This window comes from Desmodus rotundus, chromosome 3 (assembly GCF_022682495.2).
Source record: "Desmodus rotundus isolate HL8 chromosome 3, HLdesRot8A.1, whole genome shotgun sequence".
NCBI classification, from domain to species: domain Eukaryota; kingdom Metazoa; phylum Chordata; class Mammalia; order Chiroptera; family Phyllostomidae; genus Desmodus; species Desmodus rotundus.
Genome location: NC_071389.1, coordinates 142,220,352 through 142,237,382, shown reverse-complemented (window position 1 = coordinate 142,237,382; position 17,031 = coordinate 142,220,352). Strand labels below are relative to the sequence as shown.

General features: G+C 43.1%; 1 protein-coding gene across 5 annotated transcripts in view; it reads left to right on the top strand.

Annotated features, from left to right (window-relative positions):
* Positions 1-17,031, top strand: part of TBC1D30 (TBC1 domain family member 30) — a 77,558-nt gene that overhangs the window by 26,053 nt on the left and 34,474 nt on the right. For 3 of the 5 annotated variants that reach the window (XM_045184608.3, XM_024576412.3, XM_045184606.3), the window contains exons 3-4: positions 15,029-15,090; positions 15,930-15,995. In XM_045184608.3, the coding sequence (XP_045040543.2) occupies positions 15,029-15,090; positions 15,930-15,995 (128 nt within the window). Of the gene's footprint in view, positions 1-11,584; positions 11,960-15,028; positions 15,091-15,929; positions 15,996-17,031 lie in introns of those variants that run through there. The other 2 variants (XM_045184607.2, XM_024576411.3) reach the window with 2 other exon arrangements.

Sequence of the window (17,031 nt, the reverse complement as noted above, 5' to 3'; positions counted from 1 at the left end):
ATAGGGCAAGGTCAGCCCCCACCTGCATTCTGCCTGGGGCCACCCTGCTTGAGTTGTAGAACAATCTGAGATGGCTGCTACTTGTGCTGGGCCTGGAGATTCCCAGGTGAAGCCAAGCTGTGAATCTAGGCTGACTGGTGCTAGTGCCAGGCCTGGGGCTCACTGAGGCCAGCTGTTGCTTGTTTGATAGGATTTAGGAAGTTGTGCAGCAAGAGCCAAGACCAGCCACTCACATGGAACAGCAGCTTGGGTGGGTATGTTGGGTAGTGAAGTCTCAGGGAATCTCCAGGGCAGGGCAAATGTGTTTAAGTTGATGGAGTCTCAGATATTGCACCAGCTTTCGGGCTCCGTGAGTGGAAGGTTCAAAAAAGGGACAGTGGTCTCTGTGGCCTCTGCTCGTCTTTACGCCAGACACTTCAGCCTCCCCCTAAATGCCACTGGTGCCTTTCAAGTGGCTACCCCAGTGCTGGAGTTTAGAGGAAGTGAGTCTGAGTAAGTTTGTGAGTGAGTTCTTTAAGGGGAACTATCTAAAACTCCAAGTTTCTTCCACTGACTCAATGCCCACTGGTTTTTTGCAGCCAGAAGTTGTGGGGATTCATCTTCCTGGCACTGGAACTCTGGGCTGGAGGGCCTGGTGTGGGGCTGGGACTCCTTGTCCCTGAGATATCCCTCCCAAATTTTTATCCACCACACATGGATGTGGGACTAGCCAGTTCACATCTGCGCTCCTCTTACCAGTCTGGAGGGGGTGTTGTTTTTTTAATTCTATAGTTGTCATACTTCCATTCAAATTGATTTCTGATAGTTCTGATGACGGCTGTTCTGTATTTTAGTTGTAATTGTGATGTATTGTGGGACGAGCTTAGCCATGCCTGCCTATGCCACCATTTTGACCAGAAATGGGACTTAATTTTTAAGTATTAGGAGAGTTTAAAATTTAGGGAAATCAGAGGTAACTTTTAAAAGACATAATCTATTCTCTCCCAAGGAGCTGGCATAGCTGATTGATAGTGGCATTAGGCCAGATTGACATACTGCCAGCGACATTCTGGTAGGCTGGGACTAAAGACAGTGGTAATTAAAGTGCCAGCATTGCTATTTAAGTACCTGAGAATACTAGGCCACACTCATAGTGCTTCTAGAAGAGAAGGAACACATAGAAAGTGTATTTATTAAGAGGTTTCTGCCTCCTTAGGAGTCTGTTACCAAAATTCTAGGTTGACTTTCAGAAACTAGAACACACATATGATCATTTCCAAAGGCACACTGGTGGACTCCTGTATCTTTACATAGGTAAAGATAAAAGTGAATATAATTCACCAGAGATGCTACCCTTTAAAACGCTGAGGCCTGTATTGCCTAATGTACCATAAAATTTCTCTTACCCCAAGTATTTGTCACCCATATAATTCAGGAAACATGCATTTTCCTTTTAATGTAGTTCCTAACATGATTTGAAATTCCTTTTTAGTTCCTGTCTTGGAGTTTTACATAGTGAGGATAATGATGTGAAGATAATATAAGACTCTTTTTTAAAAATTTTATTTATTCAAGAGAGGGAAAGGGAAGGGGAAACAGAGGGAGAGAAATATTGATATGAGAGAGAAATATCGATTGGTTGCCTCTGATTTGTGCCCCAACTGGGGAATGAACCCACATTCTAGGCATGTGTCCTGACCAGGAATTGAACCAGCAACCTTTCACATTGTGGGATGATGCCCAACCAACTGAGCCATATAGACTGGGCTAAGATTCTTAATAAATACATAAAAATTCAATTTGTTCAGAATATACTTTTTTAAAAAATATATTTATTGATTATGCTATTACAGTTGTACCATTCCCCCCCGCTCCACTCCATCAGAATATACTTTTAAAGTCAAAAAAGTATAATGGTACATTTAAAAGTTCTTAAGAATTAAATTCTTTTTTGTTTAACTTTAGTTTACCTGAAACTATAACAACCCAAACTGTATTCTTCAAGCATTGTAGTTGCTCAACATGTTTACTGGGGTGAGGAATTCCTCTAGAGTAATAGACTCTGAATATCAGTTAAATCGACCTCGGAGAATCAGTGCTGGAAGCATTTTGCTGGTGTTGATAGGCGAACCTCACCTCACTTCGAATGTCCTTCCACAGCTCTCCTGACTGTGGGGCTTTCAGCCTTCCCCTGAGAATTCCAAAGAACAGGACATTTAAGGTCTTCTAAGATTATATGTTTTATTATAGTGCATTCTTAAGCTTTTATTTATTTAGTTTTAGAGAGAGGGGAAGGAAGGGAGAATGAAAGGGAGAGAAATATAGATTGGCTGCCTCTTGCACGCCCCCAACTGGGGACCTGGCCCACAACCCAGGCATGTGCCCTGGCTGGGAATTGAACTGATGACCTTTTGGTTATCAGGCTGGCATTCAGTCCAATGAGCAATACCAGCCAGGGCGGCGCATTCCTAAATTTTGCTGCTGTCTACCTCTCTGTAACTCTTATTCAGCTCTTCTAATTTAGCCCTTTGGAGTAAACATGAAGCTAGTCTCAATATTCCTCCCAGTGACTGAGGGTACCAGGGTAAGAAATAAAAGAGGAGTGTCTGGCGAGGACCTCGGGGGGGTGTTCTGGCCAGTCAGACTCTCCCTGTGGGTCAGGTCCTGGGTCCTCTGCTGGGCTGCCTTCTGGGTAGACTGCTAACAGGGCCATCTTAACCTTTTATCTTGCATAGTAACAACAAACATTAAGAAAAGGAGGACACCCAAAAATAAATGTATTGAGAGCCTCTTTTGTGCCAGTATTGTGCTCGAGTCTTGATTAGCATTATGTCATTTATTGCTCACAATAACTCAAAACCCATATTCATTCTAAAGAAGAGGAATCTGAAACCCAGGAATCTGAAACCCAGAAATTAAGTAACTTGCCCAAGGAGATAGAGTAGTAAGTATGCTTGCTACAGTTCTAACCTTGGGGGCCTGCCTCTGTAGCCAGCACTTTTTGATACACCACAGTGCCTGCTGGAGGGCCTTATTAGGTGCGGTGACTGCATATTTTTACACACTCCCTCCTGAATCCATATATTCTGTCTTCTCTTCTGAAGGAACCCAGCTGAGAGATCTCTGGCTCCCAGGTCACCCAAGCCAATATTAATGTGGACTCTAATCTTGCTCCTCTTCCTGATGCTTCTCTTCTCTCACCATCAAAATTAAGCAGGATCACCCTTCTTCTCCAGGAATTGAGGTCTGTCCAGAAAGTATCCATCCATATAGTATGAAAAATAGAGACCTTTACTGAAGAAGACAAAAAATACAAGAAACATTGTACACAGGACAATGACAATACTGTCCCCTTCAAAGTAGATACCTTGGGACCTCACACAGTTCTCCCAATTGCCATCAGCTGCCCCATTATATTTTCCTGAATCTAGTTGATGATCTGAAATCTCTTCCCTTTCAAAGGTGATTTTAATTTTGGGAAAAGCCAAAAGTCACAGGGCAACGAATCTAGTCTGTAGGGGGGCTGTGTCACCTGGGTGATTTGATGTGTCACCAAAAATGTCTGCACGAGACGTGATGCATGAGCAGCAACAGTGTTGTGATGAAGCTGCCAATCACCAGTTGCCCATAGTTGGGGCCTTCTCAGTCATCCAAATGGTTTCCTGTTCCAGAGGAATGTTCAAGCTTAAGGCAAAAGTTGATACAGATTTGTTGCTCTACTCCCTCAGTCATTTTGAATGCAATGGCCACACAGTACACATGCTCATTCAATGGTATCTTCCGTCCCCACTGACTAGTACAGTAAAGTTGTCTTTGTTCACACATGCGCATTCCAGTCCACTCTCCTCGGCTGCCAGGTTACATTGATGTTGCCCAAACCGTTCTTGTTGTATTAACAATGGCTGGATTTTTTCCTGGGAGACTTCATATATTTCTAAGCCAAACTAATCTGCATCAATAGTTATGAGAAATCTGGCCTTTCATATCCCTCAACTGGGTCAAATAGAATCTTAGAATAGCTTGGAGTAAAAGGTTGGGAAATCTAAGCTAAATAGTTCCTCATGACCAAGTTAAACACTGATTTCATCTTCAAGTGATGGGTCCTCCAGTTACACTCACTCCTTATGTGGAAGTAAAGTATGATTGCGAATGCCATCAGTACAAGAAGCACACAGACGAGATTTGTCCTTGGCCTGCTTTCAGGTGCAATTTAATAGTTTGGGGAAATAAAGCTCAGGGAAATCACTGGGATATACAATACTCAGGAGGAGGTAAGATAAGGGTATCCCTCCAAAGACTCACATAGTATGTACACGGACCCCTCACACTGCGCTGTCACTGCCCACTTGTCTCTCCCTCAGCATGTTGTAAGCTTCTTGAGGGTAGAGAATGCACTGAATTTATACTTATTTGGCCATACATAGCACAATGCCTTTTCTGCAGCAGCTGATGAATGAATGAATAAATAAAAGAAATATAAAGATGTCTTTATGTGGTCAACATGAACCTACCTCAAGTGATATTGAATCAATTTCAGTTCTTTTGAAGCAAGAAAATACTTTACAGAAGATAACAAGCCAAGAAGACTAATGTGATGATTTCTCAAATCTTGAGTTACCTACGAGTTTCAGGTTACGTGGACCTGGCCGCAGGGCTTAAGTACACTTCTGGTGTGGTACTCCAAAGTGGGACTTCCACTCCAGCTGTGAGTTAAATTATTATATGTTTTTAAACTTAAGTGTTTCTGGTCTGTAAATAAAACTAGTTATTCTTAAAATACTTCCCCCAAAATATTTGAGTGCGGTTGGGGGGAATTTTAGGGATGGGTTTAGTTTTGAAAAGATCTGATTGAAGAGGAAGGTTCTGAGAGAGCATAAACAGGGACCGTCAGAAGGTAGAAGAGGGAGCTGAGCAGGATTTGGTGTTGGAATTTCAAAGCCTCTGTGTTCCATGCTTGACAGCATCCTTTCTCTGAGATAAACAAAATACAAGAGGCACACCTGATTGTCTTCAAGGAGGCCGACATTTAAATAGAGAAATAGGTTTTTATGACTAGGAAGAGAAAACCATACAGTAAGAAAATAAAATGTTCCATGTACGTAATGCGATGTGTCAGATAATTGTAAGGTTTTTTTTTCCTTCCCCCGCAGTTTTTCTCTGCTGCCCTGACTCTGTGTCTCTTTCATGAGGGGAAAATGGTTGTGATGCTTGTCACCGTGAGCTCATAGTGTGTGGGCTCCGTCCTGGATGATGAGTTGGAAGAGCAGCTTATTAAGGCCCTACTTTTAGGGCAGAGGAGAATGTTAACTTCTTATGGTGCTGGCCACAGTTACAGTTGCTGTCAGTATTTGCTCACAGATCTTCAGATGTTGTGGGGAGAGAAGAGAGGAGAACAGTGGTTTTTATGTCACCAGACCCCCACCCTTTCTGTTAGCAGGTGTACAAAGAGGTACTGATCCCCTGCCCAATGGGAGACAGACAGCCCTAGACCTGGTAGCTGGTCAGACCCCTTCTGACCCTGAGACTCAGTGCTGGTGAGCAGCTGACTGTCAGGGAAATGCAGCGAAAGGATGAATTCCAGGCCCACTTTCTGGAGCAGGCCAGCTCCCTGTGCTTTTCTCTCCTCCCAGCAGGCTTTGGGATCTTTTTCTCTTGGTAATTGTCACCACTAGTTCTGCTCTGTCCCTGAAGATAAGCACGTAGGCCCTTTTTATTTTGATATTTTACTGTTAAACAAAAATAGCATTAGGAAGTCACAAGAGTCCCAGGCCTGATTCCCCTGTGGAAGCCCTTGAGACATAACTGTTATTTCTGATGCGGGACTTTCTTTCTCTTCTGGCTGCTTCTTCCCCCTTTTCCCATGAGAGGAATAGCTGGCTTTCAGGGAAGCCCCACTCCCAGCACGTAGGACCCAAGATTCCCACTTCCTTATTTCTGCCTGGGAGCTTACGGATGTTCCATGGGTACTGGACACTGGCACGTTCAGGGCATTTTCTCTAAGCGCTCATTCTCTTTAGCAATCCAAGTAACAGACTTTCATCCAACATGAAGTTTTCCTTGAGCCGCCTTTTCCCCAAATTCATAATTGTCTGGGACCATGCCAAGGTGATTTGCCCAAATGTGAATGTACTGATATTATTTGATTAGGAAAAAATCACTAGATTAGTAAAGAGTGGTGGTAAGTTGGCTTGATTGGAATCCTCACCAGCAGTGATCCTCCAGCAAAGTCCACACCAGCATTGTTCCCTCTGCGAGGTGGCTTCAGATGACATCTTCTGCTTTTTGAAAAACAATGTTCCAGACATGAATAAGAAACCATGAGTCATACAATAAATAAATATAATAGTAGGCTTGTGCCACGGCTGCTTTTAGGGCATTGTGTTTTAGTGCTCACTTAATTATCTGTTTGCTATAAAAGTTGGCAGTCTTGGTTTTCCTCTCCAATGTAAACAAAATAATATTATTTAATTCCCTGGCTACTTATTGTTATAATAGTAGGAACTCTTTCTTTCTTTCTTTTTTTTTTTTAATAAGAGGATGATTTAGAAAGTCTCAGAGGTAGGAAAGTGAGCCAACTGGGCGTGGGCTCATGAAACAAGTTACAGAGGCCAAAGCAGGACTCTTGGAGCTTAGGAGAGAGAAACGTAAAGGTAACACACCTGGGGGGATGCAGAGCAGAGAGGAAAGGTGCTGGCATGCTCCTGGGAAGTAGAGCTGCCAGTAGAAACTCTTTTTGTTTTATTTAAAAAATATTTAAAAAAATTTTTATGTGTTTAGTTTTTAGAGACAGGGAAAGGGAGAAAGAAAGAGAGGGAGAGAAACATCGGTGTGTGAGAGAAACATTGATTGGTTGCTGCTTGTACACCTTCAGCTGGTGGCAACCTAGCCCACAATCCAGGCATGTGCCCTGATAGGGAATCAGACTGGCGACTTGCAGTGTGCAGGATGCCACCCAACCCACCGAGCCACACCAGTCAGGGTGCCGGTAGAAACTCTTAGAAAAAAACCTTTTTTTTTTTTTTTGCTGGTTTCAACTTCTGTATAGTTTGTAGAATGGGCAGTTTTTAAGGAAGTATGTATATATGTATGTATATATGCATGTGCTTAAAAGAAAAACCCAGTCAGTTATTCTTGTAATAAATCTGAGGTGAAATAGAATTTTCATCTAGACGGTAAACAAGCCCTGTCACCAGTAGTAAAAAAATGTAAGTGGAGAAGAGTTGGAGAGAGAGGCCGCGTTGTCAGTCATGTGTCTGAGTGTCTGGGGTCCAAGACTTCAGCCTGGGCCGTCCAGGAATTTGATTTCTTCAGCTCACTGAGAGTTGAGTGAACTCAGGGGTGTTGACTGCTGTTAACTGGTTAGCATGGTCTTTCCGCTGTGGCAAAGTCTGTCTCTATGGGAATCGAAATGATGGTCAAAAGTTTGCGTGATGAGCACAGAGTCCGAGCCTGAGAGACCAGATGGTCTGAGTGGCATATGTCAGCCAGCCCTGGGAGCTGGACGTCCTTCTCTGCACTCCAGAGGCAAGGTTGTAGAGCAGAGGGCATTTCTCCTCTTGGCTGGCAAGGCTGTCTTTCCTGCTGGTCCAGTGCTGACAAACTGAGCATGAATAGACTCTTGTTAAAATAGAACACAAAACCCTCTAAGGCTGGAGCAGATGAGAGCTTGGGAAGACGAGACTGTACATGCAGACACCAGCTTGTTCTCCTGGAGTTCCCCCCTCCTCCCAGTTTTCTCCCTTTGATCCTGGGTGTTCATTACCCTCTTCACCCCGGGGGCCTGTTGTGCCCTTGAAAAAATTGGCCAAAGCCAAACAGCAGATTTCTATTTTTGTTCTCAGCATAGGTGAGATGGGCTACAAGAGTGAATGGCCATCTTCTTAAAATTAAGAGAAAGCTAAAGGAAACCAAACATACCAAAACTATAAAATACCAAGCTGATGAAGGACAGATTCCTCTGTGTGAGCATGGTGTGAAACCTAAGCCATACAGTTACACATGACCAAGTAAAGCAATGACCTCATCTTCTAAAGTGATGAGGCAGAGTACTGCCTTTTCCAGAGCATCTGTACCTCGGGCAGGCATAACAGACTAGTTTACATATCCCTTATCCTCCTGGTTTATTTTTATAGATGACTAATCTCACTTTAACAGATTCTTATATATGAAAAACATATTTCATGCTTAGAGTTGTACCTTTTCTGACATTGTCCTCAAATTCTGGGGGCACGTCACAAAGCCCAGAATGTACTGATTACAAACTAAGTGTGCCAAAATCCTAAGAATGACTTCTGTTTTCAGCTCTTCCAGAGTATCATTAGGAATACACTTTTAAAATATTCAACACTTTTCAATCAATAACAGCCATTATTTTTGATGCTCAAATTGTTCTAACTTTGGCCAAGAGAGGCCTGTTCATGTGGCTCCTGTGCCCCTTTGAGATGATCCCATTAGTTTTGGAGTCCTTCTGTCCTCTCTGAGCTCATCAGGATATTTCAGGCTCATCTTGTGCTTTTTCTGGCCCAGGTCTGGGATCAGTCACACCTCAGAGGAGCCCTGGATTCCTTTTAGTGGAGAATTGTTTTTAGACACCACAACCTGGGAGCTGGGTGTGTTCATAGCTGCTGGGTCATCCTTACTTCTAAACCTATTATTCCATGGATATATATGTATTTTGGAAAAGAAAAAAGATGAGTTCATATTAGTATTTCCAACTTAGGTATACTATTGCAGGATTTAAGAAAAGCTTCATTTTTCTTTTTTGTTATGCTTGTATTTTCTGTTACACTGAAAACATCTTGGTTCCTTTTGACATTACCATAATTATGTATTTGCTTTATCTATAGTATATATAAGAATTTAAAAAATAATACCAACATTACTAATGACAGTAAAGCTACTGAATAAAATGTAAGATTTTGTTGCAGCACTATTTGCTTTGGAATCACCATTCATATTTTGTCAGAATATTATATTCTAAAGCAACTTACTTATTTTTTCTGTGTTCTTATGCCATCAAAGAGATATTCCATTAAGTTCATTTGTTTCCATCCATTTCCAATTTTTAGGGCTTTCTTTTTATTTAATTTATAAATATTATTAATGTAATGAGTCAAAACTGTGTAAGACACATGCGGGAAGCCTCAGTTTTCATTCCTTTCTCTTCCATACTGTTCTCTCCCACATACATATTCTTTTTTTATTGCATTTTATTTTTCAGTTAGTTTACACTCAAAGTTATTTTGTGTTAGTTGCAGGTGTACAGTATAGTGGTTAATCATATACTTTACAGAGTGGTCCCCTGATTTCATGTACCCACTTGGCACTATACATAGTCATTACAATGTTATCAACTATATTCCTTATGTTGTACTTTACATCCATATGATTATTTTGTAACTACCAATCTGTATTTCTTAATTCCTTCGCCTTTTTCACCCAGTCCCCCAACTCTTCTCCCATCTGGCAACCATCAGTCTGTTCTCTATATCTATGAGCCTGTTTTTATAATACTTTGTTCATTTATTTTGTTCTTTAGATTCCAAATGTAAGTGAAGTCACATGGTATTTGTTTTGCTCTGTCTGGCTTATTTCACTTAGCACAATATCCTCTAGGTCCATTCATAATGTTGCAAATGGTAAGATTTCATTCTTTTTTTATAGCAGAGTAGTATTCCATTGTACATGTGTACCACAGCTTTTTTATTCACTCATCTATTGATGGGAACTTGGGTTGCTTCTGTATCTTGGGTGTTGTAAACAGTGCTGCAGTGGTCACGGGTGTATATATTCTTTCAAATTAGTGTTTTGGCTTTCTCTGTATATATACCAACAAGTGGAATCCCTGAGTCATAAGGCAGTTCCATTTTTAATTTTCTGAGGAAATTCCATACTGTTTCCCACAGTGTCTGCACCAGTCTGCATTCCCACCAACAGTGCACAAGGGTTCCCTTTTCTCCACATCCTTGCCAACAGTTGTTTGTTGATTTATGGATGATGGCCATTCTGACAGATGTGAGGGGATATCTCATTGTGATTTTAATTTGCATTTCTATGATGATTAGTGACAGTGAGCATCTTTTCATATATCTGTTGGCCATCTGTCTGTCTTTGGAGAAGTGTCTATTCAGGTCCTCTGCCCATTTTTAAATTACATTGTTTTTTTTTTTGTCTTGAGTTGTATGAGTTCTTTATAAATTTTGCATATTAATGCCTCATCAGATGTATCCCACATAAATAGGCTTTAGTTTTTGGTTTATCCACCTAGTGTTCCTTTTCTAAATGTTAGTAAATACAAATATCTTTGTATTTGGCCCCACAGCCTTTCCTTTCTCATTCTTCATTCATTTTTATGATTATTATTCCACTGGTGAATGACATAGTTTGGGAGTGAGTTTTTAAAAAAAAACAGTAATGATAGCAAATAGTTCTGAACTCCTGATCAGATCTCTAGATGGAGAGATGTGGAAGCACTTTAAAAAACTACTTTAAATTGAGAACGCTTCTTTTTTTTTCTTTTCTTTTTTTTCCTTTGTATTTCAATTTGGGAATTTTCATTTTTAAAAAATATAATTTATTGATTATGTTATTACAGTTGTCCCATTTCTCCCATTTGTTCCCCTCCACCCTGCACCCCCCCTGCCACCCACGTTTCCCCTCCCCCCTTAGTTCATGTCCATGGGTTGTACATATAAGTTCTTTGGCTTCTGAAACATGTCTTATACTACTCTTAACCTCCCCCTGTCTATTTTGTACCTACTATTTATGCTCCTTATTCTCTGTACCTCTTCCCCCTCTCTCCTCCTTTCACTCCCCCACTGATAACCCTCCATGTGATCTCCATTTCTGTGGTTCTGTTCCTGTTCTAGTTCTTTGCTTAGTTTCTTTTTGTTTTTGTGTTTTTAGGTTCAGTTTTTGACAGTTGTGAATTTGTTGTCATTTTACTGTTCATATTTTTGATCATCTTTTTCTTAGATAAGTCCCTTTAACATTTCTCATATAAGGGCTTGGTGATGACACTTCTTTTTTTCTTGACGAGCACACTTCCAAGGTAAACTACCAGTAGTATTACTGTATTTTTATGTGCTCGCCATGCCTCTCAAACTGCCAGGAAAGAGTTCAACACAAATTGGGGTGGAGCTTGGGCTTTGCCCTGTGCCAATCTCTGGCTGACCGCCCCTTCTGATGTGCTGCTCAGATGAAGTGGGCATTGCATCTCACTGGTGCTCCGCATCTGAGACTTGCTCCTTTCGGTGTCCCCCTTATCTCCTCCCAGACCTTGCAAGAAGCGCGCAAATCTCCATAGCTGCTTCTGGTTCCCGAGCGCAGTTGCTCACCTGCCTGCTCCGGGTTCTGGGTTCTGCAGCTGTGCTGCTCGGGCCCCTGTGCTGGAAGCGGGATAAGTGCTGGGAGCAGAATACGCGCTGGGAGCTGGCTGGGCGCTGGGGAGCTAGAGCTGCCCCGCCTTCGCACAGTGATGCCGGGATTGGGGGCAGGAGCGCCGCCTTGTCTCGGGCGTGCTAGCTCGCTCGCTGGCTCCCGCCCTTCTCCCCGCCCCAAGCCCTCTCCTGCCTCAGCCGTGCAACTCCGCACTGCAGATGCCCGCTGGCCGCCAGCGCTCGGCGGCTCCAGCTCTGGCGGGGACCTGCAGGTCCCCACGACCCCCGAGCACTGGCCGCACTCTCCTTGTTCCCAAGCGACCCTCGACTGAGCCGACTCTCAGAGGCCCCCCAGGAAGCCTCTACACCGGTGGGACAGGGGGTATCTAGGTGGACGGTGGCTGCACCGGAGCCCGGGCGCTCCCGGATGCGGCAGGAGAAACTAACCGGCTCCCTGAGGCGCGGCGGGAGATGCCTGAAGCGGCAGGGTGGCGGCGGCGGCGGCAGCAGCGGCGGCGTGGGCACCATTCTGAGCAATGTGCTCAAGAAGCGCAGCTGCATTTCCCGGACCGCTCCCCGGCTGCTCTGCACTCTGGAGCCGGGTGAGGACCGGGAGCTGCAGACGGGGCGCTGGAAAGTAGTGCGGCGCCCCTGGAGTGGGGCTGCTCCCGCCTCTGCCTCAGCTGTACTGCACCTAGGCCAGCGAGCGCGCTCGGCTGCCTGGTGCTGGGTACCGAGGCTTGGCGGCGGATGGGGCTGGGTCAGCCTGGGAGGGCCGATCACAGACCAGGGCCTGGGCAGAGGCAGCGGCCTCCGAAGGCACGGAGGACTCGCGGCTCTGCCGCCTGCTAGCGGGCCCCCAACCCCGCGGCCTGTGCGTGGTCCAGCCCTGCTTGTGCCTGGAGCTGGGGAAGTGCTGGTAGCCTGCCGGGGCCATCAGAGGCTGCGCAACCGATTGTGCACTAGGCTCACAAGAAGCCAGACCTTGAAAGAGATGTGTGAGGCAGAGAAAGGCACAGGTTTGATACTTCGGATCTGAGGGGAAGGCAGTGGCTTTGAAGGAAAAATCGGGTGCATTTTGCTGAGGGTTCTCTTTGGAGAGTGGCGGGTCCACTCGCCTGGAGCCTCTAATGCGTGTCCCCGTGTGGAGCGGGCCGGAAACAGTTCTGCAGCCTGGAGATCCTTTCTTACAGATAAAGTCCGGGAGCGCACCTGGCCGTGCTAGGCTAGGCCTTTTTTTCTTTCTGCCTGTGTTTACGCATCCCTGCTTCTCTAGGCTACATAACTCTGCGTCTGCTCCACCATCCGGCATCCCTCCCCGGGGTGTTGTGAGCCCGGCCCTGGTGCGGTAGCCTGGGCGCAGAGGGAGCCGGCTGTACTCTCACCGGTCTTAGCGCTCACCTGTTCCTGGAGTGGCATCAGCTGGATTCCAGGCGGGTTCGACCTCCCTCACCCTCCGCCTCCCAGCGCCTCCGGGGACCTGCTGTCCTGAGGCTGCGGGGAGACTCTGCCAAGGCACTGATCCCTAAAGGGTGGAACGCGTGGCTGCGTTTTCGAACCTCGTGGTTCCTTTGTTTTTCTCCTCAAGGAAGTGTGTAGTTAAAGAGACTGTAGTATTTATTCACCGTCTTATTTTACCCTTAACAAAATCTCCTTTCCACGTTGAAAGTGTTTTGTATTTCTGAAGCCGGAACAGCCGTGATCATCAGATGAAACATAAACCTTCCCCCCGCCCTTACTCAGTTTGAGGGAGAGGTGAAAATGACCTGATTTCAGCTTTTGCATACAGGCGGCGAATGATCAATTCTAGTTCAGTCCTGTGACTCATTTTTGATCATGAGAAAATAGTTGTGGTTTTGACTAACCAATCCAGCTGGGTTTCAGCGCCGCAAGGCATTCGGCAGGATGCCCGGCAGGAGCTGTGAAAACAACACGGGAACATATTCGGTAATACATACAGGGAATTCTGGGCTTTCGGGTCGGTAGAAATAATTCAGCGCGGGTCTGAATTTCCTGGTCTTTGTTAGAATAACGCAAAAGTCACGACTGTGCGCTCCTCCGTTCAGCACCCGGGGTCTGGACAGCAACCTCACTACCAGGTTGGTTTCATTGCGCCTTCAACCCTGCACTCCAGCTGGAGGCGCTCTTGTGGCCATTGTGGGGCTCAGTACTGAGGCCCCAGCTTCATTTAAACCAACTCTGAGATGAGAATCCTTGGGGATACTTAATATATATCCGGGAAGACAATGTTGTCTGTCTAGGCAGAGTATGGTTGTGAACCTGAAGCTTTGAAAATAAATATCTGGGGAGTCTCTACCACAGCCTGACTTTAGAAATTTAGGACCAACTCACGTATTCACAGTGCTCTTCCAGGACTCCAAGAAGGGCATCTGCATACTCTCAGGGGCTTGGGCAAATCAGACACCTCTCTTTCCAGCTTCTTGACTCTGTATATGTTTTTAAAAAGACAAATTCACTTTATTATTATAATTTTGCAAATTTTGAAGATTGTGCCTATCCACGTACCAGCCTTAAGTAGTTTCAAAGAGGTTTTCAATATGCCTAATATGCAATCAACATCTTAGAAGTAAAAGTGTCATCGTAAATGACAATGATAAATTGTAAAACTGAATGGTATTGCTAATATTTGGTATATCTTGGTCCTTAAATTTTAAATAATACATGTTTTAAAAAGTGACTTAAAATGTAATTTCATACATTTTGTAATTGTAGGAAAAGAATATACAGCATTTTTAGATTTGACTGTACTATTTTTAAAACTAGAATTTAAGTGGGAATAAAATTGTCATTTAATTTCACCTCAGTAACAACAGAATATCCAATATGGAATTCTGAATAAAAGTCCAATATAAATATTAAGCATATAGTCTTTATATAGTCTCCTGTTTATTTACTTCTGTAGATTTGGGATTTGAAACAAAGAAGTTTATCTACAATTTTAGATAACTTAGCATTAGAATTCAGTTATATTTTTAGCTTGTAGTTTATAATTAAACATACAAACTTTTATTTCCAATAACTAAGTCCATCAACACAGAATTTAAAAACATATGAAGGTCTCCAAATAGGGTCATTAAGGATTCCCTGGTGGGAAGGCAATGACACTATTTTTATAACTTTTGATATTCCACTGAAATGTCCCTAATAGCCTTAATTGACTCAAGTGTCTTAGGAGATAAGTTCTGTAGGTAGGGAATTCTCTTCCTAAGTTTCATAAATATTAATTGTACCATGGTAGGCGATTTACACTTAATCATCACAACTATCTACCGAGATAGACTTTATCTTGCTAGTTTTAAAGATAAAGAATTGAGACTGAGACAGGCTAAATCATTTGACTCCAGGAGCCAAAGCTGAATGGAGCTTTCTATGACTCCAAACCTGTAAGGAATTTTCTTCTGTTTTTTTGGTTTGCAACTACTCCAGACAGCTGTGGAAACCACCATCTTTTGTGAAAAGCTCCATGCTGTTGCCATAGATATTTTTATATTTTAATAACTAGTATTCTTTTTCTTTAATAAAATGGACTTTTATTAAAAGTAAGTGTTTTAAAATTTCATTATGATTCAGTAGAATCAGGTTAATTTTTACTTTTATTTTTGATATAATTTATTTTCTCCCCAAATAACAGTTATGTGTTTTTATTTTAGGAGTTGACACAAAGTTGAAGTTCACTCTTGAGCCATCTTTAGGTCAAAATGGTTTTCAGCAGGTAACTTTGGTTTTGTTTTCGATAACACTCTTATTTTGGGGTATCTACAGGGTATATACTGAGATATATTCTCATAAGTACTGCGCGCTAACCGATTGCACACTGGAGCTCCCCGAGATATATTCTCAAAGTGGAAAAACTTTGATAAGCACAGGAAGACAAGTCAATTTTTAAAATATAGATAAAATAGCTTATGAACCTACCAGTGGCTTGAGTTTATGCTATTTTGTACTTTTAAAAAGAAAGATTTTATTTATTTATTTTTAGAGAGGGGAGATTGAGGGAAACAAAGTGAGAAAGAGAGGGAGAGAAACATCAATGTGTGGTTGCTTCTCACGCGTCCCCTACTGAGGACCTGGCCCACAACCCAGGCATGTGCCCCCAACCGGCAACCTTTTGGTTTACAGGCCGGTTGGTACTCAATCCACTGAGCCACACCAGCCAGGGCTATTTTGTACTTTCTATTAATGTTGTAAGTATGAAAAAAATTTCCATGAAAAATTTTGTGCTTTCTATTAATGGTGTAAGTGTGAAAAAAAATTTCCAAAACCAAACATCTGTTATTCTGAATCCATAATACATGTTTTGGGTTCTGAACCAGTGCTTCCCAATTATTGAGTGTACTGCAGATGGATCACAGGTGTGTTAATGGTGGCCCAGGAGGGGCTTGGGGCAGTCATAGTCCTCAGACTAGTCACATCTGGGTGAAAGAAACTTTGATTGTTACCCCAGTGTGCTGTACCAATTTTACACTCTACAGATGTCAAGATGGAAAAAAGGTTGAAGTGCCTATACAGGTCAATATTATCACTTTGCCAATATTTCTTCTTTGTTCCCAGTGGTATGATGCTCTCAAGGCGGTTGCCAGATTATCAACAGGAATCCCAAAGGAATGGAGGAGGAAGGTAAGGAGGGTTTGTAGGGCTAAAATATAAAAGGACCATCACTCTGTCCCTCTTTAAAGTCTCTGGCATGTCAGAAATGATATTCTAGATTTAGTAATTTGAAACATGTCTTTTCATTATTCATTCATTCAGGAAGTATTTATTGATTATCTGTTCTGTGCCAGGTACTGTCTTAGGTACTGAGGATACAGCAGTGGGAAAAAAACAGACCAAAATGTTTGTCCTTCTGGAACCTACAATGAGTAAAGTATCAGATATGTCAGATGGTAATAAGTACTGTGGATAAAAATAAAGCAGAGAAATAAATGAAAGTATGGGGAAATGGGGATATGGAGGTGGAATTTTAAATAGCAAAGTGACATTTCAATAGGCCCTTGCAGGAGGTGAGCAGTGGGCCCTGCAGCTACCCTGGGGGAAGAGTACTCCAGAGAACACTCAGGAGGGAGCATCTCAGGAGTATACAAGCAAAAGCAAGAGGACGGGTGGCTGAAGTACAGTGAAAAAGGGAAAGCAATAGGCGAGAGGGTCATAGAGAAGATGTGATGGGGTTAGGAGGGTGGCAGATCATGCAGGACCTTATAGGTCATAGTAGGACTTGGCCTTGTGTGAGAAGCATTGGGTAGTTTTCAGCAGGGGAGTTAAATGATACAGCTTATATTTTAAATGGACTACTCTGGCTACTAACTTGAGAATATGAGGGATGAGGACAGACGTGGGTGACCAGTAGAAGGCTTGCAATGGTTTAGGCAAGAGATGGATCAGGGTTGTGGTAGGGAAGATGGAGAGAAGAGGTCATATTCTAGATCCGTTTTCAAGGCTGAGTTGACACGAACTCCTATTGGATTGAATATGAGGTAATAGGGATGTCAACAGTGACTTCATGATTTTGACCTGAGCTACTGGAAGGGGAGAGTTACTATTTACTCAGATGGGAGGAGCAGATGTATATGTATGTATGTATGTGTAGTTAACTTGGTAGTGGGTTGAATGATTGGCTTGCGTCTGTTAAGGTTGAGATGTCTATTAGATCTCTAAG